Source organism: Hydractinia symbiolongicarpus, chromosome 6, assembly GCF_029227915.1.
Source record: "Hydractinia symbiolongicarpus strain clone_291-10 chromosome 6, HSymV2.1, whole genome shotgun sequence".
Taxonomy (NCBI): domain Eukaryota; kingdom Metazoa; phylum Cnidaria; class Hydrozoa; order Anthoathecata; family Hydractiniidae; genus Hydractinia; species Hydractinia symbiolongicarpus.
This window is the reverse complement of record NC_079880.1, coordinates 23,055,626-23,081,331: the sequence shown is the minus strand read 5'-3', so window position 1 is coordinate 23,081,331 and position 25,706 is coordinate 23,055,626. Positions and strand designations below refer to the sequence as shown.

The 25,706-nt window shown below is 33.0% G+C and overlaps 3 protein-coding genes across 3 annotated transcripts; 2 read left to right on the top strand and 1 right to left on the bottom strand.

Moving 5' to 3' along the window:
* Nucleotides 1-846: 846 nt before the first annotated feature.
* Nucleotides 847-10,997, bottom strand: LOC130647664 (growth hormone-inducible transmembrane protein-like). The gene is made up of 7 exons (XM_057453605.1): nucleotides 10,679-10,997; nucleotides 8,530-8,641; nucleotides 8,234-8,375; nucleotides 2,982-3,081; nucleotides 2,070-2,267; nucleotides 1,629-1,797; nucleotides 847-1,004 (listed from the first exon to the last, which is right to left on the bottom strand). Exons 1-7 carry the CDS (start codon nucleotides 10,872-10,874, stop codon nucleotides 923-925), a joined length of 999 nt encoding a protein of 332 aa, XP_057309588.1. The 5' UTR covers nucleotides 10,875-10,997; the 3' UTR covers nucleotides 847-922.
* A 5,388-nt stretch (nucleotides 10,998-16,385) lies between these two features.
* LOC130647663 (acyl-CoA-binding domain-containing protein 6-like) lies at nucleotides 16,386-17,944 on the top strand. The gene has a single exon (XM_057453604.1). The coding sequence runs from the start codon at nucleotides 16,613-16,615 to the stop codon at nucleotides 17,300-17,302; it is 690 nt and encodes a 229-aa protein (XP_057309587.1). The 5' UTR covers nucleotides 16,386-16,612; the 3' UTR covers nucleotides 17,303-17,944.
* Nucleotides 17,945-18,784: 840 nt separating this feature from the next.
* LOC130648197 (tRNA (cytosine(38)-C(5))-methyltransferase-like) lies at nucleotides 18,785-20,072 on the top strand. Its single transcript, XM_057454235.1, has one exon. It carries the CDS (start codon nucleotides 18,996-18,998, stop codon nucleotides 20,070-20,072), a length of 1,077 nt encoding a protein of 358 aa, XP_057310218.1. The 5' UTR covers nucleotides 18,785-18,995.
* Nucleotides 20,073-25,706: the final 5,634 nt, after the last annotated feature.

Here is a 25,706-nt window from a genome sequence, read left to right as displayed (position 1 = left end):
TAGAGGCAAGTAACAAATGTTTAGGACGAGTGGTTCTGGAGGCACGGATTAAAAAGGAAGAGTGATTACTACAGGCTCCTGCGATCACGAAAAGATTTATCTTTATCTTATTTATCTCTATTCCACAATTTCTTGTACCCTGAGTATTTTCACAAAAATTGGCACGGAATAGAAAATGACATGACCAAAATTGGCACACAACGAATATTCATCTGTTTATGACCAAAATTGTCATAGAAGGCTAGAAGGACATGTTTGATATCTAGCACAGTTATAGAACGATTACAAAGATTACTCTTTAAACAACCTTGGACAAGGGTCCAAAAACGTCACAGCGACATCAAAATTTAGATTTTTTAACATCTATATCTGTTCTAAGCTAATTTGTTCCAAAAATAAAAACTATACTTAAACCTCAAAGTTTTTCTTTTCACAAAGCATTACAGATTGTGAATATATCTTCCTCGCTTCCGTATACCCCTCGCTTTATTAAAGCCATGTCTTGTTTGCTCACTTTTCTCGTGGCAGAATCTTTCTTCATATAAATAAACAAATGCGTACTAAATGTACACGAAAGTCAAACTTTACTTTCGGTTTGTAACGAACTATTATAACCAATCCCTTTTTATAAACGCAAAATATACGCACATTTAGAGAAATCTATCTTCAAAACGGTTATGTCAAATTTGCTATAAGTTCTCAGGTTTCACATAATCCGCGAATGCAATACATATGCAACCACCTTCGTTTCCATGCCTTAATTTTTTATATCTGACTGAAATAAATAAGTTAAAAACAAAGAATTTAGACGCATGCGTGTTAAAAGAAACGATTGAAAACATGAAATTGGTTTACAAATTTAAACAATATTTCACATGCATTTGTACAAAGAAAAGACAGCAAATCAAAATTGAGTCTGTTTTTATTTTCGTCTGTTGTTACCAGCCATGATCATTAGTATTCGGATGAAGATGTTGATTGTGTCCATGTATATTCCGATTGAACTGAAAAAAGAGTCGTAAAAAATAAAAATGATCCTGGATTTGCGAAACAAACAAACAAACAAACAAACAAACAAACAAACAAACAAACAAACAAACAAACAAACAAACAAACAAACAAACAAACAAACAAACAAATAAACAAACAATACAAACGCACATGACACAACTTATAATACGACACAGATCAAAATGATATAAAACTCCTTACAATTTATTACACTAAACTTTCAACTTTTTATAAACTTTCTTGAGTGTTCTCAACTTCTTCGTTTCCAGCTCATTTTTTTAACTTCCCTCCAGTTTATAGACAACCCTTATCTTATTGAACATTCAATATGCATTCAAGATAAGCCCTGGTATCCGCGATCCATACAAAGTCACTGTACTGACACAACTTGTAGGTTTTTAGCCACAGTAAACCATAAGTAAACAGAGGGATCCCTCCCTTTAAGTTTAGGTCGCCCTCTCAGTAGTTAGATAAAGTAGTGAGATAAAGGTCTGGGGTTATAGTCCAGGAGAGGAAGGGGGGATAAAATGTTAGGCTGTCTAATAATTTTCTAGTCAAAGGTACTTGAAAAACTGACAAAAAGAAATTACAAAAATTACATTTCAACAAATACTCACGCATTGATAGGATCATAACTTTTCCCACTATAAGTCGTCAGCTCAGCATGTTTTATAATCTTTTGTGTGTCGTATAACATAAAGCCACCGAATACAACCAGTCCACCATACGTCACAAGTGAACTGATAGCCGGTGCAACAGCAGATGTGGCAGGGAGGAACATCCCGCCTAGAATAAATTCAGAAACACTTTAACGACTCAAAAAAGATTCAGGTGGTTTATCGCTAAGATCATTTTTAGGAAATTCGTTTTATATCGTTTCGTCTTATACACGATTGTAAATCCGAGGTTTGTTGATCGTGAGCCCGTGTTAACAAACTGTATACTCGCCTTGTTGTATTAAAACCGTTTCCAATCGTATGAAAATTAATGACAAATGATTTAGTAAATTAAAACTGAAAAATAAGTCATATACTTTAGGAAATCATTTAGTCACTTACCAATGGAAGCCACGCAAATACCACCCAGAGCGAGAGATAGAGGCCCACCCCATGTCAAAAATTTCTCATCAGGTGCACAAGCTGCTGTCAAGGACAGTGCAGCCACCGTTCCAGCGGTGTACGCAGCTGCTCTCAACACTAGCGGGCCACCCACTAACATCAACGGTGCAATAACAACGCCGACAATTCCACTGTGTGCTAAATTTAAGATAAGTAAAAAATATTACTACAATTAATAAAACTAATTAATTGCGTTACACGGGAACGTGTAACTGCGGGTGTAGTCTTGAAGGACAACCAAGGTTAATCTAGAAAGACTAAAAAATTCCATATCTAAACCTTTAAACTTATCGAATCGAAGTGATAAAGAATATTTATATATAAAGAATTTTACATTTTCTAAGTTGCGGCAGACATTATGGGAATGAAAGTAACAAATCGTTTTTCCCTTGCAAATGTACAGGGGCTGCATAGTGTGATCCCCCAGTGGGATTAGATCATTTTAAATTTACCCCGAAATTTCGAAAAATATTAAAGCGGGGAAGGCTTTATTGGGGATGAGGGGGCGATGCAAGAAAATTTGTAAACAGTTCACCATCCACAACCTTTTTTATCATAAAATTGGCATGCAACTTGGAAGTAGGAATCAAAACTTAATAGGGTATACTTAAACTGAGGGGTAGACGAAAAATAAATCAGAGGATAAAAAACAAAGGGGATGAAATAAATTATTTTTTCCGTATACTTATTTTTTGACTTTATACGTTTGTTGATGGCTATGTAGAGAAAAATAGGACACTGTGTACGACCTTTAACACTTTTTTGGTTAAAACTAAATTCATATCGTGTCAATTGACCATTACATTGGTACGGTAAGAGATTAAAAAAAAAAGAAGAAGAAAATTTTAATACCTGTCCATGCAAGATGCTTAGCATTGAATCCAGGCTGATATTCAATTGATTGACAAGCGATAGAGCTGCCAATCATAGCAGCGAGACTACCACCAAACACCTATTAAACAAAAAATCAAACGTTTTAAGGAAGAAAATTTTGTTGTACATAAAGTAAAGCACAAAACCTTTATTATACGCAGGCCATGGGTTTATAATCAACTCTCACAAGCCATCAATCAATACTCACATTCGACGCAAGACTTCGTAGCGAACGGACGTGTTCATAAGCTATAAGCGGATGTAAAACTTCTCTATCTACAACGGGGAGTGATTAGAATAATAAACTTAAATAAATAAATAGTTAATTTCAAATAAAGATATAATGGCTTCGTCTTTTACACTTGCCAACTTAAGTGACATTGTGGGAAAATCTAAATCACAAATTGATAAATTCACAAAGCCAGATTTGGTTCAATTTTTGATAAAAGTTCAGGATGAAGTGAAAGAAAAGGTTGGGCTGAAAGAAATAAAAGACAGCGTAGATGAAATCAAAAATAATGTTCTTAAACGAATTCTCGACGACAACAAAAATATGAAAAAAAGAATTAGATTACTTGAAAAGGAAAACGACGAAATTTACGAATCTCAAATTAACCTTGAAATGAAGATTAACGCCCAGGACCAATACTCCAGAAGAAATAATCTGGAAATCATTGGCATATCAGATGATATCGCTGATCGAAATCTCGAAGCAAAGGTAATAAGCATTCTTCAGGAAATCGGTGTTACCTGTGATTGTAACGAAATTGAGGCTTGTCATCGCCTACCAAAGTCAAAGAGGGAAAGAGACTCGAAATTTCCAAAGCGCACTATAGTTAGGTTCGTCAACAGGAAAAAGGCTGAAAAAGCGCTCGAAAACCGTAAAAAGTTGAAAGACAGTGTAAATCATCGTAAAGTTGTTATTTCAGATAATCTTTGCCCAGCTTATAAAGCCCTGTTGGGAATGAGCAGTCAATTATATCACGAAGGTAGAATTGCATCATCTTGGTCTTGGAAGGGTAATGTTTTTATTAAACCAAATATAACAGATGAACCTTTTAAAATTTTTCACGTAAGCGACTTAGATTATTATTATGACGATGTTTCCTTGGAATAAGGTAAATTTTTAAACGTGTCTTTTTCGCGCCGCCTTTTTTTTTTTTTTTTTTTTTTTTTTTTTTTTTTTTTCGTTCACTCGATTTAATAATTTATTTATTTATTTATTTTTGCGCGCTTGCTTGCTGAATCGGTCATAATAATCAATTTTCACTCCCCTGTAGTTTATCATCTTTTCTAGCTTTTGAAACGCTAAACACATCTTTTGACACATCCCATTGTCATTTTGTGTGTTGTGTCATTTCCTGCTTGTTTTCGTTTGCTCTCATACGTGATTATCTTGTTTCTATAGGCTTGTTGATAATTTTTGTGTGATATTTTTATGTTCTGTGTGTTCACTTAAAAATGATAAATTTTCCGTGTGGTGTCTGTGGAAAGTCTGTTAATTCAAATCATAAGGCTATTCAGTGTGATATTTGTAAATTCTGGATTCATATTAAATGCAATGGTCTCAATGCTGATGATTATATATCTCTCCAAAACTCTGATGAACTTTGGTTCTGTTGTAAATGTATCAACAAAATTCTCCCCTTTGGCTCAACAACTCCCCCCTTAGTTTATGACAAGAGTCTTTCCTCTATGGAAATGAAAAGGTTTCTCTCCCAGCTCAACTCTATTGAAATCAACGAGGTCCCCCATCCTGAAACCATGGGTGGTGTCAACTGCAAATATTACGATCCAATTGAATTCTCTGCCCTTCAAGTTAATTCTGATAAATTCTCCCTTTTTCATATGAATATCGCCTCTGTCTAAACATATTGATGAACTAAAGATTCTGTTAGGTCAACTTGGGCATGACTTCAGTGTTATTGGTATCACTGAGACCAAATTCCAGACTAAAATCCCACCTATTAACTGCGATCTATCGGGTTATTCCTTCACGCACACACCTACTGAAGGTGAAAAGGGTGGTGCTCTTTTGTACATCCCTAATCACTTGCAATTTATTGAACGTCCCGACCTGGATACTCTTGCATATAAAAGCAAGGAGCTTGAATCTAAATTCATTGAAATTATACGGGCCAAAGATAGAAACATGATTGTTGGATGCATCTACAGACATCCCTCGATGTCTGTTGATGAGTTCAACAATCATTTTTTATTGCCTCTTCTTGAGAAAGCGTCTTCAGATAACAAGTCTATCTTCCTCCTTGGAGACTTTAATATTGACCTTCTAAAGTCTGAAACAGTCAAAGAAGTGTCCGATTACATCGATATTACTTCGCAATTTAACTTACTCCCGCATATAATTCTTCCCACAAGAGTTACTGAAGTTTCTAGCACGATTATTGATAATATTTATTTTAGTTCAGCCAAGTGGGACACTGTGTCTGGTAATATTATAAGTTCAATATCTGACCATTTCCCTCAGTTCTTAGTCTTAAAAAACTTGTCTGCAATCAATCCTTTGCACACCTCTGATGATATATTTGTTCATGATTGGAAGAAATTTCATCACAATGACTTTCTCACCGAACTTCACAATAAAAATTGGGATGATATCCTACAATTGAATGTAGATGATCCCAACTTATCGTTTAACAATTTTTACAATTGTATCAACAGTCTATTGGTCAATCATGCTCCTCTAAAAAAAACATGCAACAAAAAAAGAAAAAAAAAATCCAATCCTTGGATTACTAATGGTATCCTTACCTCAATAATCAAAAGAGACCATCTGCATAAATGCTTTTTAAGAGAGAAAGATCCACTTTTAAAGTCTTCCTTGCTAGAGAGTTTTAAAAAGTACCGCAACAAAATTGTATCTCTATGTAGAATGAGTAAGAGTAATTTCCTCAATAAATATTTCAGCAATAACCAAAAAAATATTGGCAATATTTGGAAAGGGGTTAAAAATATTATTTCTGTTCGTTCTTCTGTTTCTGCTTCTCCCACCTGTATGAACATTAATAACTCTGTTGTAACTGATCCAGTGACAATTGCTAATTCTTTTAATGATTACTTTGCTTCAATTGCAGATAACATCAGAATGAATATCCCGTTCACTCGAAAACATTTCTCCTCTTTTCTAAAAAATTCTACTTCTAATTCGATGTTTCTTTCACCAACTGATGATTTAGAAGTTCTGCATTGCATTTCTTCCCTTGACCCTGGTAAATCTTCTGGGCCATTCAGTATTCCTGCCCATATTTTAACTCTTGTTAAATCTGAATTATCTATACCACTTTCAAAACTTATTAATTTGTCTTTCACAACTGGTATTTTTCCTACAAACCTAAAAACTGCCAAGACCATCCCTATTTATAAAAAAGGGTCCAAATTAGAATTAACAAATTACCGACCTATATCCTTACTCTCAAATATTGATAAAATATATGAAAAAATCATATACAAACGAGTGTATGGTTTTCTCGAAGCAAACAACGCCCTCTACAAGCATCAATTTGGCTTTAGGAAAAATTACTCGACTTCTCAAACACTTCTGAACATCTCTCAAAAAATTATGGATGCTCTTGATAAAGGAAATTATGCATGTGGAGTGTTCATTGATCTTCAAAAGGCTTTTGATACGGTTGATCATGAAATTTTGCTTAAAAAGCTTTTTCACTATGGAATTCGTGGTACCCCACTCTCACTATTTAAATCTTACTTAACAGGACGTCAACAGTTTGTATCCATCAATGGAAATATATCAACTAGTAATCTTATCAGGCATGGTGTCCCTCAGGGCTCTGTTTTAGGACCTCTTTTATTTTTAATTTATATTAACGACCTGCATTGTTCAATTAATTTTTCTTTGGTGCATCACTTTGCTGATGACACCAATCTCTTAAACTTCAGTAAATCTTTGAAACAACTGGCCAAACAAATGAATTTTGACCTCAAGCTTCTTTGCCATTGGCTCAATGCCAATAAAATTTCTCTTAATGCTAGTAAGACTGAGTACATTATTTTTAAACATACACGGAAACCTCTTAATTACGATTTTAGGCTTTTTATCAATGGTAAAAGGCTTATACCTAGTAATTGTATTAAATATCTTGGTGTTCTATTAGATTCTGATTTAAGCTGGAAGTCTCAGATCAATGATACTGTTGCCAAGCTCAAGAGGGCCAATGGAGCTTTAGCTAAACTTCGTCACTTTGTGCCTTTAAATGTTCTTATTCTAGTTTACTATGCCATTTTTCATTCACACTTGCAATATTGTAATCAAATTTGGGGTCAGCCAAACAGTCTTGATGTTAATCGTATTACTGTTTTGCAAAATTTTGCTATTAGACTCATGTCTTTTGAATCTCGAAGAGCATCATCCAGTCACCTGTATGGTAATCTTGAGCTCCTCAAATTCTCTGATATTGTCAAATGTCACAATATTCTATTTTTACATAAACTATTTCATGAAAAATTGCCTGCTTCTATCCTTAATACATTTGCGGTTGACTTCACCCATGCTCAAGGCACTCGGGCAGAGAAAATTGGTTTGATCAATCTCCCTACCTTTAATACTATTTCTTTTGGTAAAAACTCAATTAGATTTAATGCCATTAATTCCTGGAATAAATTGCAGTCTTTAATGACTAGAAAATTTGTTTCCCTTGATTATTTTAATCTTAGAAGTGATCTGAAAAAGTACTTTGTTTCCTCTTACTAATCCTTCCTGAATTGTCAGACTTGGCCATTTGTTTCCCGCATGGCTGTTTATCATTTGACCCACTTTTATGTGTGTGTTGTTTTGTGCGTCTCGTATCGTTTACTGTAATTGTCCAAGGGTGGCCATACCCTTTGCCTTAGCTTTATGCTATTAGGTATGGTCTCCCTTCAATAGCATTATATATTTTAATTTTGTTACCCTGACTAATTATGATATTTATTTTCTTTTTCTTTATATTTATTTTCTTTTAATTTTAATTGTATATATATAACTGCTATTGATAAATAAAATATCTATCTATCTATCACAAGCCATGGGCTTATAATCAATACTCACAAGCCATGGGTTTATAATAAACTCCAACAAGCCATGGGTTTACAATTACGTTACAAGCCATGGGTTTATAATCAACACTTACAAGCTAAAGGTTTACAATCAATACTCACAAGCTATGGGTTTAAAATCAAAATGCAAAACCTACAGGTTTACAATCAAAACTTACAAGCCACCGGTTAGCATTCATCATGCGAAAGACAGCCTTGCTTCTGCTTAAATAAAATGCTGACACAGCAGTAATGCCAAGGCTTCCAGTAAAGTACAAATAGGTTGATTTGACACGCTGACGCATCTCGTCAGGCCAAAACCTAAAAAAAGTTATTGAAATCAATCTTTTTTTTTTAATTTTCAAGTTTGATGCTACACATTTCTGTTTTATCACTTTCTTCTATGTTTTGGCTCTAGTAATTAAAGCTTTTCTGGTTCATATATTCGAGGTGGAAAAAATTCTCCATGATCTACCTTGCTTTATCAATAGCTCCAACATCATTTGATAAACCCAATCCATAGAAACACAAAGCTCCAACACCTGCAGCACAAGCACCACCTAAAACAGCTCTGCCAATGTTTTCAGCTAAAATATAATATTGGTGATGTTTATATGGAATTTATGCTTAAACGAGCTAAATGAATATTTAGCTCATGTTAATTGTGGTGACTTCAGTATACTTTCTAGCTGTCCTGTATAATGATAGATACCACTCTGGCTCTGACCTAGTACTGTACCTCAAATAAGGTTAGCCATGTTGGATTATATTTGCGTAGAGCATTGTCTCAGTTGCCCCAGGTCAACATGCATCTGTTTTGCCTCGCTTAATAATACAAGTCAATAAATACATGACACATGGGTCAGTCCAATTTTAGCCATAAAGAACTGAGGTTGTTGGAGATTAAAGCTCCTCAGATTTGAAGCTCCCACCCACCCACCCATTATCATCTGTGGCAATGTCTCCAATTTTACTTGAACTAACTATGTTTATTTTCTTTTATGTGCTGCCAAACCGGATGACACTTGCCGAATATACTTGCCTCTGACCACTGGCACTTCTTTTCACGCACTGGTCCAACACTGCAAGCATACGATCAAGCTTTTGGATTGGCTCACATCACCCAGTCGTCGATGGGTGGTCATGCGATCACTGACCACTGTGGCTGCACTGTTGCTCTAGCCGCACGGTTTCCTTATACAACCATTTGGCTACGAGAGTTGTGAAGGTTTTTGTCCAGCGGTGGGAGCAACGGTTCATCCAATTTCCACTTGCGCTTTTACTGATGTGGATGTCGGGCTTCCTACGTCAGCCATATAACATTTGGACAGATGCGTGTGTGAGGCTTGTGTATCTTATTATTACTTGATATTATTATCACTTATTATCATTACGGTGAGGCACACCCTTTTATGAATCCTGATATTACTATTATGTGGTAACACACGCTGGGCCAATACTGGACCAGCTTGTGCATTCCACCTTTAGCTCATGATTATTGATAACACATGTTTATTGGGTGCAGAAGACACCATATGTGATTATCGGTTTATAGTGAAGTGCAGTGTACCTTCATGATTGAAGTGGAAGAGAAACAATATCCTTCATGCATAAGAATAAATTATTAAATAAGTATATAATTAATAAACTAAATAATTAATCATTAATTACGAGTGATAGGTAAATGTATAATTAGTTGTGAAATGTACCTCGTAAATAGAGGATATGAGTATGTAATTCATGCATGAAGAGATCTGGGTCATGCCTTGGAAACCGTTCACAATATTATGATCCATGACGACATAAACTTGTGAGGGGCAACCAAAACGTGCATACTCTTAGGCAATTACCCTCTTTGCCTTGGGCAAGCATTTTGGTGTGATTACTAGAAGCATGCGTTATCTGTCCTGCCTTACTTAATTATTTTCTTACCCGGCATCCCGATCCATTCCCCAAATTTACAAATTGCGTTCCATGCGTATGATGTTGTATACCAAAAATGTGCCATAATACAATATTCTCGATTAATAAGTGTGCTTTTTACTGAGTAACCAAGACAATTAACAACAAATTTAACTAATTCAAAAATACAAAATGATTTGAGATATTGTCCATTTAGGATCAATCAAGACTCAAATTTTGAGTCTGTTCCCACAAGTAGTAAATTCACCTGTATAATAGATTTACACAATGTAAACTTGTCAATGTTTAAAGTAGACTTATTATTTTATTTGGCTATTTAATTAAATCCAAATGTTTGAAGATATAACAATGTTTTATTTTCATTACTCAAATGAAAGAGTAGGATTTCTTTAAAATGTTGTAAAAATGAGTGGTCATTCAGACCGATATCAATGAAAGAGGAGTGGGGTATATATGCTTACTGTTGGAAATAAAGACATGAATCAAATTAGATGTAGAAATAGTTTTGCGAATATCTTTATCAATAAACTGCTTCTGAGGATTTAAGATGAGACAATCCTAAGATTTTCAGACATTTATTTATTGCAAATTGTAAATATTGCAACGGAATTCTATATTGTGTTGCAACAGCTTAATCAACAATGTTGAATTTGGAAGGAATACCTAATAAAACGGTCACACAAATATATAATAACATATACCTCCAAGCCTACTAGGTGCTTTTGCAGTTTCCCAGGATTTAACGTTAGCTCGTGCGTGGGTTCGTGCATTTCTTTGGGGAATTTGAAACGCTTTTGTCATCGAGTTTTTCAATCCTTTTTGCTGTGTCAGTTTGAGGGTTGAAAACTGTCTCAGTCCCAACTTTCCATGCTGCAGCAAAAACTTTCCGGAAAGCATCTTTATTTTAAAATAAGAATTCAATGAAGCTGTAGAGCGTTAAAGTACTTAGATAACAATTTTCATCATCCACTCCACATGCCTGTTTGTTGATGTTTAGCAAAAACTGTCGAGTCGGCAAAAAAAAAATTCTGGTAAAAATTTTCAAACAAGACTGCATTCACTGAACTTGTATAGCTTCTCACTATATTTTAAGGGATTTAGCCGTCAGCCCACAATTTTAGTGTATTTAAAAGCCACATTTAGATAAGCATAATGGCGAATCTAGCTTTATGGTTCAAAGTTCACACAACCGTATTCGTTCCTGCATGTGTAAGGATATTAACGAACTCGGAGCAAGAATATAGTTGGACGAGTTTTAACGTAGTACGACCCCTTACGCAAATCAGCACACACATTTAGTTAAGATTTAGAACATATATTGCGAAATGATCCGACTAGCAACCACCAAGAAATGTTTTTTTACCATAATTTGACTTTCATCACCTTTAAAGTGTGCATTTTATTGCCTGTCGATTTTTCCGATTTTTGACACCTCACAAGAATGAATGTCTAAATGCAAACATTAAATTTGTCTATACGTATAACTGAAAATGTGTAAGTTGACTAGCTACCCCTACTTCCCATCCCCACAGGAAGACCTTTGTCCTTTCCTAACAAAAAAAGGCTACTGCGCAGTCTTAGTCATGAATATTTTCACCCACGTGTGGTGGTACATATGCCTACACTAACACAGCAAGGCGTGCGATACTGATCGCACGCCTAGCTTATGATTTTGGGGCAATTATGACATTCAGGAGAGCCGCAGCGTGGAGTTTTTGAAGCACTGTTTTTTACTTTTTTTTTTTTTTTTTTTTTTTCGTTTGTTGAATTATTTATTTCAGCAACAAGATGTTTAAAAGCTCAGTCCTGGTCATATAAATTTTAGCAGTTGAGTGATACTTCACTTGCCTTGATTGTCCAAGATTTAACTCATAATAATTAAGATCAGGATTTACTCTCTTGCACCGCCTTTATACTTGTTCTCTTCCCAAGAATATTGATAATATCAACATTCTTCTGAACTCTCTCAATATTGACTTTGATGTGTTAGGCTTCAGTGAAACTAGACTTAGTAAGTACTCAATAACACCAATTTTAAAAGGTTATAGAGGATTTCATAACCTTTCAAGCAGCAATGCAGGAGGTACTTCCTTGTATATTTCTAATTCGCTAACAGTAGTGGTACGCTCAGACCTTTCAAATTTGCTCTTTCTTGAAAGTAAATTAGAATCAACTTTTGTAGAAATCTTAGATAACAATCGTAAAAATACCATTGTTGGGTGCATTTATAAACACCCTAATATGCCAATTCCTGAATTTATTAATTTGTATCTTAAACCCTTCTTTGAAGTAGCTATTAAGCAAAAACAAAAACTTATTTTAATGGGAGATTTTAATATTGATCTTCTAAAATGTGAAAGTAACCATCTAGTTGATGATTTCCTGGATGAACTTTATTCTAATTTTTTACAACCATCTATAACAATTCCAACCAGAATATCTAATACATCTAAAACTTTAATTGATAATATATTTACATCTAATCCATTTACAAAATATTTCTCAGGTAACATCATCACCTCAATTTCAGACCACCTTCCTCAATTTTTAATTTATTTTGACAATAGACTTAAAGTCAAGGATAATTTAGACACCTATTACAAGGATTGGAAAAATTTAAACATTAATGCCGTAATAAATGACATAGAATCTATAGATTGGGATTCTACTTTGCTTTTAAATGAAAATAATGTAAATAACTCTTTTAACCTTTTTTTTAATCAATTAGACCAAATTGTAAGTAGACATACCCCTAATAAAAAACTATCAAAAAAACAATTAAGTAATAGAAATAAACCTTGGGTCACTAGAGCTATTCTAAAATCCATTAACATCCGCAATAATTACTATAAAAAGTTAATCAAAGCTAAAAACCAAGAAAAAAGATTATTTTATCAAAACCAATATAAATTTTATAGAAATCGTATAGTTAATCTTATCAGGAACTCAAAATCAAACTATTATAAAGAATTTTTCTTAATCAACAAAAATAACAGTAGAAAAATTTGGAAAGGTATAAAGGATATTTTAAATAATAAAGATAACAACAGTAGATCTAGCACTTCTTCCTTAAAAATAAATGATAAAATAATCTCTGAAAAATTAACTGTAGCTAATGCTTTTAATGAACATTTTACTTCTGTTGCAGATAAAATTAGAAACCAAATTCCACATAACAATACACACTTTTCATCTTACCTAAAAAATAATAATAGTAACTCATTATTCTTTAACCCTGTAACAATAGAAGAAGTTTTAAAGATCATAAATAACCTTGATTTAACCAAAGCATCGGGCCCAAACAGTGTCCCTAATCTTATCTTAAAACAAGCCAACATAGCAATTTCTGCAATATTAACCAAACTTTTTAATCTTTCCCTACAACAAGGTGTATTCCCAAACATATTAAAGATGGTTAGTGTCATACCAATCTACAAGAATAAAGGGTCTCCTCTTGATCCAAATAATTATAGACCCATATCATTATTAAGCAATTTGGATAAGATCTTTGAAAAAATAATTAAAAACCGATTAATTTCTTTCCTAGATTCTAATAAAATTATAACCAATAAACAATTTGGATTTAGGACCAAACATTCAACCACCCATGCACTAATTAGTCTCACTGAAACTATTCGACAAAATTTAGATAATTGTAAGTTTGCATGTGGAATCTTCATAGACCTTCAAAAGGCCTTTGATACTGTATCACACGAAATTCTCCTTTCAAAGCTTGAACATTATGGAATTAGAGGTGTAACAAACTCCTGGTTTCGCTCCTATCTCAGCGATAGGGTACAATATGTCTCCGTAACTAACACCAAATCTAAAAAACTTTTTATTAAACATGGAGTTCCCCAAGGTTCCGTTCTTGGTCCTATTTTATTTTTACTTTATATTAATGATTTAATCAACTCAATAATTTTTTCAGAAATTTTTCATTTTGCAGATGACACTTGCATGTTATATGCTAACCATAATCTGAAAAAAATGCAGAAGCATTTAAATATAGATTTAAAATGTATATATAAATGGCTAACTGCAAATAAAATAGCATTAAATGTAGCAAAGACTGAAGTCATCCTATTTAGGCAAAGAAATAAAGCAGTCAACTATGATATAAGGCTGAAATTAAATGGAAAAAAACTTGAATTCTCATCTCATGTAAGATATCTAGGTATATTAATAGATGAATTTCTAGATTGGGATTTCCACATATCTTATATTGGCAATAAATTAAGAAAAACAAATGGAGCTCTTTGCAAACTAAGATATTATGTGCCTAAGGATATCCTACTTTCAATTTACCATGCATTATTTTCTTCTCATATTTCTTATAGTCCGCAAGTGTGGGGTCTCACTTCAAAGTCATGTAGAATTTTTCGCTTACAAAAAGCTGCTCTCCGAATCATTACTTTTTCTAAATTTAACTCACCATCAAATCCTATTTTTCTTAATCTTAATATTCTTACTCTTTCAGATCTTATAAAATTTCTCAACATTATTTTAACTTTTAATATTATAAATCTGCATTCTCCAGGTAATATTTGTGATATTTTTAAATTGGTCTGCCATTCATCTAATCATTCAACAAGAAGTAAATCCATTAAACTTCTAGCTAGACCTTCTGTTAGGACTACCTCATTTGGTCTCAAATCTATACGTTACCAATCTATTATTAATTGGAACAATATCCAACAACACTTTCACCAATACGACCTAGCCTCTCTCACTCTAAAACAACTAAAAAAAATCTGCAAAACTTATCTTCTGGATTGCTATAACACTAATCTCTCCACTGCATAAAAAAGATTTTACTAAAAAATTTTTTTTTTAGTGTCATTCTGCTTATTGCAATCGTTTGATCTTATATAGGTGGCCATCACCTACATTAGTATTTATACTATCTGATGGTCTCCCCGTAGGTATTTATTTAATGTAAAATATACAGTTATCTCACACGAAATAAATACTACTACTACTACTACATCTTTTGAATCCTAAATCACCTCCACAATACAAGAAAAATATTTCTGTCAAGCTAAATTGAGTAGTAAAAAAGACCACAACAACCTTCCACAATTTTGTAGGCAAACTGGAATCACTATAAATGAATAAATATATAAATCACTATATAACTATAAATTTTTACCGGTTCTTTAGTTAAAGAGATTGTACTGGTTCTTTAACTAAAATGGCAGTATTGGTTCTTTAGCCACGCCGTAAATTTTAGGCTAATAATAATAATAATAATAAACATTTAAAGTGGCTAGCCCAGAAAATCACAAAAACCTATAGTTAGTGGATTGTTTCCACTGGGGGCCACTAGAACAAAAAATAAACAAAAAATGATAAACCTTAGACTGCCTCAGCTCAATCAAACATAGTAACAATTATAATCTGTGAAAATTGAAAAGAAAAAGAATAAAAAACAAAAATTAAGAAGTTAAAAAGTGATCTCCATTAGAATAAATATATATACATAAAAATATTTAAAGGAATGCTACATTGAAAAGAAACTCCAAGACTGTTACCATGTTCACAAATAATATTTAGGGCAGGTGGTGATTTGGGAGGGATTTTAAATCAAGAGGGTATTTATAAAGAAAATCTCCTGTTTATGTTATGTGAAATAATAAAACAGAAAATATATATGTGGTTGTTATGAATAATTGTAAAAAGTAAAATCATTTCAAGCGGCTGGAGGCAAGTGTTTGTGTCACATGTATTTTTTTCATTTTTTCTTTTTGAAATGGTAAAAACATCCAGATATATTCTTAGCAAACAAATCTTTCCTTTCATATCTAGGTGTTTATAGGCTTTCATCAAAGGCCAGTTACTAAAAGTTTCTTTTTTTACCATATATTCGATTCCTCTTGACAGCGATTCAACATGGGCCAGTGAATGTTACCATAGCCCCAGGTTAACCAAACCCATGTGAGGGAAATTGGGGAGGTGGCACACTGTGTGGGCTGTTGGATGTTGCCGGGAGTTGTCTAGTAGAGCGTGGGCCCTAATTGTGTCTACATAGCTCAAAATGAGTATTAAATACTCCAGGACTCTCCATCTAAGCTATGGCCCTCCTGGAAATAATAGACCCCTCGATATTTGTGAGGCTAGCTATGTAAAATATGCACATCTATCTATGTTTAATACTTCTTACAAACAATAAAATTGGCCAGGCAATGGAATTAAAAAATCACAATTTAAATGTTGTAAAAAAAGAAATAAATTATGAAAAAACTAAACATGCAAACTTGCTGTTTTAAAACATGAAAGACAAATTTCATATTTTAAAAAATACGAAATTTTGGTATATAATATATTTGTATTTTAAAACTTTTTATCTCCTTTACAAACATTTTTTTTATTTGGACTATTAGGAAGACGGTGGTGGGTGGTCCCTTTTAGCAATCTCAATCTGAATGGTAAACTCAATTTTTAACAAAATTTTGAAAAATGTAAGAAACAGCCATATCAGATATTTAAGGTTACCAAAATGTTTGTCAAGAGATCAAAAGAGATCAAGAAAACATTGCCATAAATCTTCCATAGATTTCTGTTGCAGCATGTTCACTGTATATACATGTTTTTTTTTCTTAGCAAAACTTTTTTTAATTTGTTGATCAAATGTAATGGAAACAGAAGATATATTCAAAAATGCATCTAATCATGCAAGGACTTTAAAAAATGTATCTGAGGATGACATGTTGCTACTGTATGGTTTATATAAACAAGCCAATGAAGGTGTTTGCAATATTGACAAACCATATTTTTGGGACTTTACTGCTGCAGCAAAATGGAAAAGCTGGAAATCATTTTCCAACCTTTCAAGAGAGGAAGCACAAAGGCAGTATATATGTTTAGTGAAAAACTTTGACCCAGAATGGGATGAAACCACAGTGACAGAGACACAAAATGATAAACCTAGTGGCATGGGTGTTAGTGTTAGCACAATGGCTTATGAAGATGAGAAAGAAATACCAGACAAAGATAAAACTGTATTTGATTGGTGCAAATTTGGTGACTTAGATCAAATATCGCTTTTAATAAAAAACAACAAAAAATTAATTCATGCTAGAGGCGATAATTATTTATCACCGTTGCATTGGGCTGTTGATCGAGGTCATATTAACATAGTCCAGTACTTGATAGATGTTGGGTGTGATGTAAACCTGCAAGACGAAGATGGAAAGACACCGTTACACTATGCAGCTACTTGTGAGCATGAAGATATTGTTAAATTGTTATTGAAATCAGGGGCTGATCAAATGATTAAAGATACAGATGGGAATCTTCCATTTGGTTCAGTAATAGGATCGTAGAGTGGTGCTAAGAGAAGAAATTCTAAGTTGTTTTCTGTTTGTACAAAAATCAAATAGAATTATGTATATTTTTTGTCAGAAAGTTTTGCCTTCAAAAAAATTCTTTCAACTTTATCAATTATAAATTAACATTAATGTGAGAAAAACTTTCTTTACAATTTGCGACATTAATGTATATAGTTGATAATATAATATTACTAATTTTCTTGTTTATCATGAATTCATTGAAGAAAGTAAAATGCTTGAAGACTTGAAAATTTTTGATGTTAGTATTTACACTTAATAAGAATAAGACTGGCAGGTTCATACAAGCTTGTAAATATTTGCTTTTGGTATTACATATACACCAAAGTATCTAAAGTTTTTTTGAATACTGGATACCAGAGAGAAAATGCAGTAATGTAAAGGCTATTTGAGCCTTTCACAGTATGGCAAAAATCTCTACTTAGTATAATATATTTACCTGAGTAAATTTGTAATAAAATGCTGCTGCAAAGCTTTGTATCTAATCCTTTTACCTTTTACCATTTTTATTACCATAGACATCATAATAAAGAAATATTTTCTGGGTTAAACTATTTTTGAGTGCCAGTATTTGTGTCTAAATCCTTGTGGTACGTCACTGATAAAGAATATTATGATGCAGTTGATATACTTAAGTTCTAGTGGTGTTTTTAACCTTTGAAATTGTATATTAATATTTTATATACCGTTTCACATTGTTGACAAAATTTTTTGGTGTTAATTTATAAATAGGTAAAAATATATAATAGTTTGCATAAACGAAATATTGAAAATATGGAAGAGATTTATTGTTTAGAATATCATTTTGTATAAAATGTAAAATATATACACATTAAAACTGCTGTGAAATATAATACATGCCAGCTATTTACTAATGTTTAATATTCATGTTACATAGGAGTTACTTTTAAATGTAGCACAATAAAAGGATTCACATAAAGGACAACATAAATGCAAGACAGCATTCGTTATCATAGTATATATGCCCTATTTTTGGTGTTGTGCATGAGAATTTAGTAATGTTGGTCAACCTGAACCTAAAAAAAAGCAGGCAGATCTAATATTTTGCAAAGTCATGTTTTGATTTTCAAGTTTCTTTTATATTCAGCATCCTCTTTTTGTAGTAACTCACAAGTCAAAGGGTCATATGGTTTTTTCAGTGCAATTTTTTGAGTTCACCAACTTATGAGGATATGCAAATTTAAGCCAATCACTACAGGAAGAAAATAATACAAAATACCACAGAAATTGCATTAAGCATATCTTTTAGCATTATGCAACCAAAATTTTTAAGCTTGTATTGTTAATTAATTACAATATCATTACATAGAAATATTTTGGTAATTTCCTGGTACAGCAAAGCAACAGTGTGAATTAGACAGGATCTTAACAAAAAACAAATTTTCAAATTGGCAAAAAAAATTAATTATTTTTTTTTCGTAAAAGTATATAGAAACATTGTTATGCTTAAATATTATGCTATAGGTTTAAAACTTACAAAATATATTTGAGATATTCTTACAATTTTCACACAGCAAAAGCAAACATTTTTTTTCCAATTTTGAACTTCTCTGTTTTTGACTTACATGTTTTTAGCAAAACTGTGTTTTCATCCATTGTTCTATTTTCACTGTTTTTATATTTTTACAAGAGTTAGAAGAAATCAAACATGGTTCGAATTAATGTAGTGGAGTTTTACAGTGGCATTGGTGGAATGCATTATGCATTACAATATGCCGGCATAGACGCCGATGTTGTTTCAGCCTATGAAATTAATACAACTGCCAATGCTGTTTATAAACACAATTTCCCAAATACAAAAGTTTCACAGAATAATATCGAAGCTGTTACAATTGCAGATCTCGAAAAGCTGAATGCTGATCTCTGGACTATGTCACCTCCATGTCAGCCGTTTACACGACAGGGTAAACAAGAGCACTCTAATGATCCACGTTCGAAAAGTTTCCTCAATATACTTACTATATTATCCAAAATGAAAACTCCTCCCACTTATATTTTATTGGAAAACGTCAAGGGATTTGAATGTTCAAATACACGAAACGAATTTGTAGCAGTATTAAAGTCTCGAAATTTTCTTGTGCAGGAGTTTTTACTGTCACCCACTGATTTTGGAATTCCTAATTCACGAACACGTTATTTTTTAATAGCTAAGCAGCAACCAAAAAGTTTTACTTTTTCATGTACACAGTTCCCTCTTCAATATTCTACTGAAACAATCGATCGAAAAAGGATTCCTTGTAAAGAACAAAGTCTGGATCATGAAAATTGTGTTTGTAAACATACAGAGTCAGTTTTGAATACTTTTAAGCAGAGGAAATTATCAGACTTTTTATTTAAATATAAATCAGATGATTTCTTGGTGAAGAAAGAAGTATTGTTACGATATTTTCCTGTTCTTGATATAGTTCACACAGACTCCATTCAATCGTGTTGTTTTACCAAAGCATACACAAAGTATTACCAAGGCACAGGTTCTATACTGACCCATCAGTCAAGCAATACATTGAGAGAAGCAAGCGAAAACTTCAAAGAAGCTGAATCAAATGACGCAAAGTATGAAATACTATCTAGACTGCAGTTACGATTTTTTACACCTGATGAAGTTTCACGACTGATGTGTTTTCCAGATAGTTTCTCATTTCCTCCGAATGTGACATCAAAACAAAAGTATATGTTGTTAGGTAACAGTGTAAATGTTTTAGTTGTTGGAAATGTTTTTAAATGAAGTATAAACTACATAAAAAAAATGAATAAAAAACTACAGAAGCCCATTAGTGCCATTAATTTTGCTTCACATATGTCATCCTAAGTGGAGCAGAGAAATATTTTAATTTTTTTTGTATGCCTCACCTAGAACATAACACGAGAAATGAAATAAAAATGTTTCTGTGCCTCACTTAATAATACCTAACAAGAGCAGGAAAAACTTCAACGCATGCTTTACTTATGAATTCATAACATGAGCAGTGAACATTTCAACATATGCTTCACTTATAAATTCATAACAGGAGCAGCGAAAATTTTAACGCATGCTTCACTTATGATATCATAACAGGAGCATCGCAAAAACGCATTTTCGCTGCTCCACTTAGGCTGCAGCATTGCTACCATTATTGTTGTTAACACCACGTGAAGTTTTTCATGACTGTTAATTAAAGGATAAACCAGATTTGATGTAAATACACAGAGCACGCTAAACGCAAGACCGTTACCGCTATGGATGTTGTTTATGCCTTGAAACGTCAAGAAAGAACTCTTTACGGATTCAAAGGTTAAACGTTGTCATTGCTCAACAAAAACGGCTATTTTTATAGCCACAAATCTTTTAAAACATTACTTTGTGCATACTTCTACTCTATCGGCTATGCACAATGTGTAAAGACTTGTCACAGTTACACTTGTTACATGCTATACTTATGTCATAAATGACACACAAAAAATAAGGACTTTGTAAGGTTATTTTGTCTAGGCGCAATTCCGTCAAAAGCTGGTTAAGTTAAATGTAAGCAACAACATGGTCCAATACAGTTTTGTTTTCAACAAGTAAAGCTAATAATGCCTATGAAAAGTGAAGTTAATCCATACGGGGGCTAGTGTAGTGGCTACTGTTCTTAAGCAAATTGTTTAGAAGTTTTTTGTTCACTTCAGTTAACTTGTACCGAGACCAAGACAATGTTTTTTTTAAAGATGTGTGGTCTCAAAAAAAAAACGTTTGTGTTTGGTAGACGTTGGTTTACTTGCTGACTGTGTTATGACTTCATAACTGGCGCAGCAATTTAAAATTTTCGCTGCTTGTGTTATGTCTTCATAAGTGGGGCATATCAAATTTTAAATATTTCTTTGCTCCACTTAGGGTCCCATTTCCGAAGCAAATTAAATGGCACTAATGGGCTTCCGTAAAAAACGCAACAAACCGCAAAGTCAAACCACAAAAAACACGTGTAAAAGTTAATATTTTATAAACTTTTTGTGAAGCAATAGTGTCCGTATATTATCCCAGTGTTCGTATAATTATTATTAAAATTATTTTTCAGGGTATACGTAAACCATAACATACATGCAATGTCCGAAAAATGTTCGATTAAACTAAAAACTGAACGGACTTCTCTAACCGTGGACATACGATAACTAAAATCAATTTCCTTGTAATATAAATTTATAAATATCGCGTAAAGTGTAATGAAATTATACTTTTAACCAAATTAAATAAATACAATCATCGGACGCCATGTGAGAAAACGTGCGAGTTCTTGAAAGTATATTTTCTAACTGTAAGCACATGCTCCAAAACATACACGCTTAAAGGCTAAAACAAAAGAAATTGGCTAACCAATTAAATTGTCGTAAGTAACAATAAAAACAAAAAACCTATTGTTTTATTTACAATGTTCTCCACAATAGTGTTCAGCAAGATTTGATTGTACAGTATACCAAATTTCATTTTAATCCAAACACACGATCATCGCCTTAGAAAAAAAGGATATATTGGTGGTTAATATGATTCGGTCTATGTTTTTTGTATTTATGTAGCCGATATACATGAGAGATTGTGACGTCAAATCTCCAAAAGGGACAAAGATAGTCAGTCACTTACGTATCGTTACCAATCACATACCCTGCGAGCTAGTAATTAGATTATCTTCCGTTAAGTTAATTGCCGACTGCTGTGTTTGCACATCTACCAAAAACTACTATTAACATTTCAATAGAAAAGGTAACACAAAGACATTATCGAGGAGAGACATACTTTATTTGCAACATTTTGAACAATTACTATTCCTAAACATGTCAACTTATCGTTCAAAGAGTGCTGTTGCCGTGATATCCATTGTTACCCTTTGCATACTAGATTGCTACCTGTTTTATGACTTTTTATGCCTCAGTAAGGAGGTTGACAGACAAAAGATTGGGAAAAAATTGATTAATTAAGGCACAATTCCCCTCACCTATTTCTGGAAAAGATTGAAATCACGTAGACCTTACAAGTCGACTACTTTTTTTAAGCTGGTGATATTAGTAACGACTGGCTTCATTCTCAGAGTTTAAACATTAAAAACTATGACAGGAATAGGTAGCTACTCTCTAGGTCAAAAAAGACATTGAGACAAGACAGCTAATGTCGAAGTTCGTCGTTAAAAGTATTTGAGTAAGGTATTTCTAAATCAGATTCACCAGTTTGAACTGAAAAAGAATTTCAAATGTCAATGTTCAGAGTGTACCTTGAATCTTAATTATGTTGGTTAAGTGTAACCTGTTAAAATGTCCTAAATGTTGCTGACGTCAGTATGGGCATTTGTCACGAATGTTGGGGCCTTTGTGGGCCTTTGTGGGCCTTGACGTGCATTATTACGGAGAGCGGGTGTGCTAGAGAGTGCGAGTGACAAATTTTAAACGCTGCCTGCCTGGACTACCTATGTGCAAACATTTTGACTTTACCATGTTTTAAAAGCAACGAAAGAAACTGCCTTTTTGTCGAAAATTGTAGCTATTTATTTTACTTCTATCATAAGTATCAAATTAGTGTGTAGGATAATTCCAAATCGTAAAAGGAAATTACTTCATGGTCCCTATAGCTAGGTAAGCAGACAGGTAGCTAAAACAAAAATATAAATACATTAAAATTTGTATATATGTAAAAAAAACAGTAATATAAATCCAGATGAAATTTAAGGATATGAAAGTATTAGTCGTTAGCCCGTGGGAATCACCTAACCTACATATTTCTCGCACTGCTATTTGTGCATTATGCCCGCCTGTTTAGATGAAGTCATGAAATTAACTTGGACAGTGTAATCACTGACTATAGGTCAGATTATATAAGGTTTTTCGATCTCAAAACGTCTGGTTCCGAAATTGGCTCACACACGAATAGCGAGTGTTATAATATGGTAAAAAAAAAATAAGGAAGCTACCATAAAAATATAGAAGAGATTTAAAAGGGACATAAAGAGCTATCCTAACCTGCTTTGACATTAAATCGCTTTAATATTGGAAGGCTGGACGGACGTAAATTCTATAAGTAACGAACCTTCGTATACCCCGTTTTTCTATTCGCAACTGGCATTTTGGCTGACAGGCAGGCAGACGTACGAGAGTATTATAATATAGATTTCGTACCATCCTTCAAACAGCATATTTATTAACATAATACACCGTTCTCATAGCTAATTGCGCAATATTTTGATTTAGGTAAAAACGAGACAGAAAATGCAGCTTTAGGAAATTTAATGTGGCTGGTGTAGAAGAACCTTTTAATTTAACTTCGTGATTGATTTTTCACCAACAAATGCTTATCATTATAGCGTTTACTAATAAAAGTATCCGGGGAGAATAGGAAAGCGATATAAATTTTTGTGTTAAACTTTCATTTAAGGTTCACGAAGTTAAAGAATTGTGAGAAAAATCTATAGTGAAGTTTAAAAATATAGAAGAAAAAAAACTTCTTAACCAAGCCATAATAAAAACAATATACATTTCTACAGATTGTCCGGGAATACTTAGCTGACAGGTAGGGAAAGACGCCATTACCACCCTTAAATTATGTAAAGAAGTAAATACTCTTTTCCCCTCAACTTGCGTTTAGATATACAAATTCAAATATAGAAGAGAAAAAGAATACTAAATGATAATTAATTTTCTACTGGATTTCCTTGAAGAAAAACAAGTTGTTGTGCTTAGAGATTGGAACCTTAAAGAAAATAAATGACATATCTGAGCATTTTTGATGTTCCTCCTAAGCCGATTTATATTACTAAAAAAACTTGCTGTTGCGTGTCAGGTTAAAGGAAAATCGACCGCAAAATGCAATAAGAGATCAACCTCATTCCTATCATGTGCCTTAATAACTGTAACAACCGCTCAGGCACTAGAAGACCATGAGGACGAGTATGTTAAAAGGCTGGTTTTAGGAGACACAATGCCTAAACATAAAATATTGCAAATGTACTATAATTTATTCAAGAGAAGTAAAATAAAGTGAAAAATATACAAAAAAAACTTTAAGATTTTCCTCTCTTAAACTTGGTTCTTACTCTGGGCTATAACAATGAGCTAACCATATTGCGCATTATGTGTTACTTGATTTCAATTTTGAGCTGCGGGTACCTGATGTATTTGTTTCCCGTTCACACTACGGTGCATCGTTAGCTCTTTTGTAGCCAAATCTTATGTGAGAAAAAATGAAGAAAAAAGATAGAAAGAAAATCTTATTATTACTAGTTATTATCACTACTTTGAAGAAGACGACGTAGCCTGGAAAGAAAGGAATTAACAAAATTACGAAAATGGAAACGACTTTGGTCAGAAAGACAAGGAAAATTAAAAGTTCCACATGAATTCTAGTAGCAGCTATGTCAAGACTTGCAACAAATCTTTCTCTAGGAACTGGTCACAATTTTGTTTTGGGGTATTTAACGTGACACCTAAGAGCACGATGCTTGTTCCTAAATTAAAAACCAACAATCACTCATGTTTTGTTCTGTCTGGTTTGCGGATGGGACAGACTGTTTGTAAACGCGTCAATACAGCAAAACCCATCCGGTATAAATCGCTTCAGTATCATAGTAATATGTTAACAGAATTACACTTTTTTAACACTTTGCTACGATTTTGGCGTATCATTATTTCATTTTTTCAAAAAACACCACTGGATGGATTTCAGATGGTTGTTCAAAAGCTTGCATGACAAAACATTACGAAAGTTAAAGTTTAGGAACTTTAAATTAATCTGTTGCACATAAGCAGATAGATGTTAAAAACTTTAAAAAACATTACATTATAAAATCCTTAGAAAATTCCTCTCAAATCAATATCATTACAACTTTATCACTTAATAAATTACTGTGGTGTATTATCATTAACTGGTTATCAACATTATTAATAATTTATGGATCAAGCATTACGTCCTGTCAGATCTTAAAGGGCAGTTAATTCACCATCAGCAACAAAGGAAGTTATAAGAAAGGAATTTTTAACTTCTGAATTTTTTTTCTCGCCATTTTACCTCAAAAAGATCTTATAAATTTAAAGTATTAACCAATTTTTCTATCACCTACTGTAATTGAATATATGTACGAAGCAGTTGTAGATATTTTAACAGGTGTTTATACAAAGCCACACAATGAATGTTTTACACATCATCTCTTAAACATCAGAATACGACAAACAGGTAAAACTCTGGATGCATCTTTGCAAGCTCTAAACACACTAAGTAAAGATTTTAATTTTGCTGCTATCAATGACATTCAACATAAAGAATAAGATATTCGCGATAGTTTCAAATCGACTGCACTCAAACGCTACAAGACAACGTCTCTTTGAAAATAATACGATTAAATTTACCATTGTGTTTAATGAAACA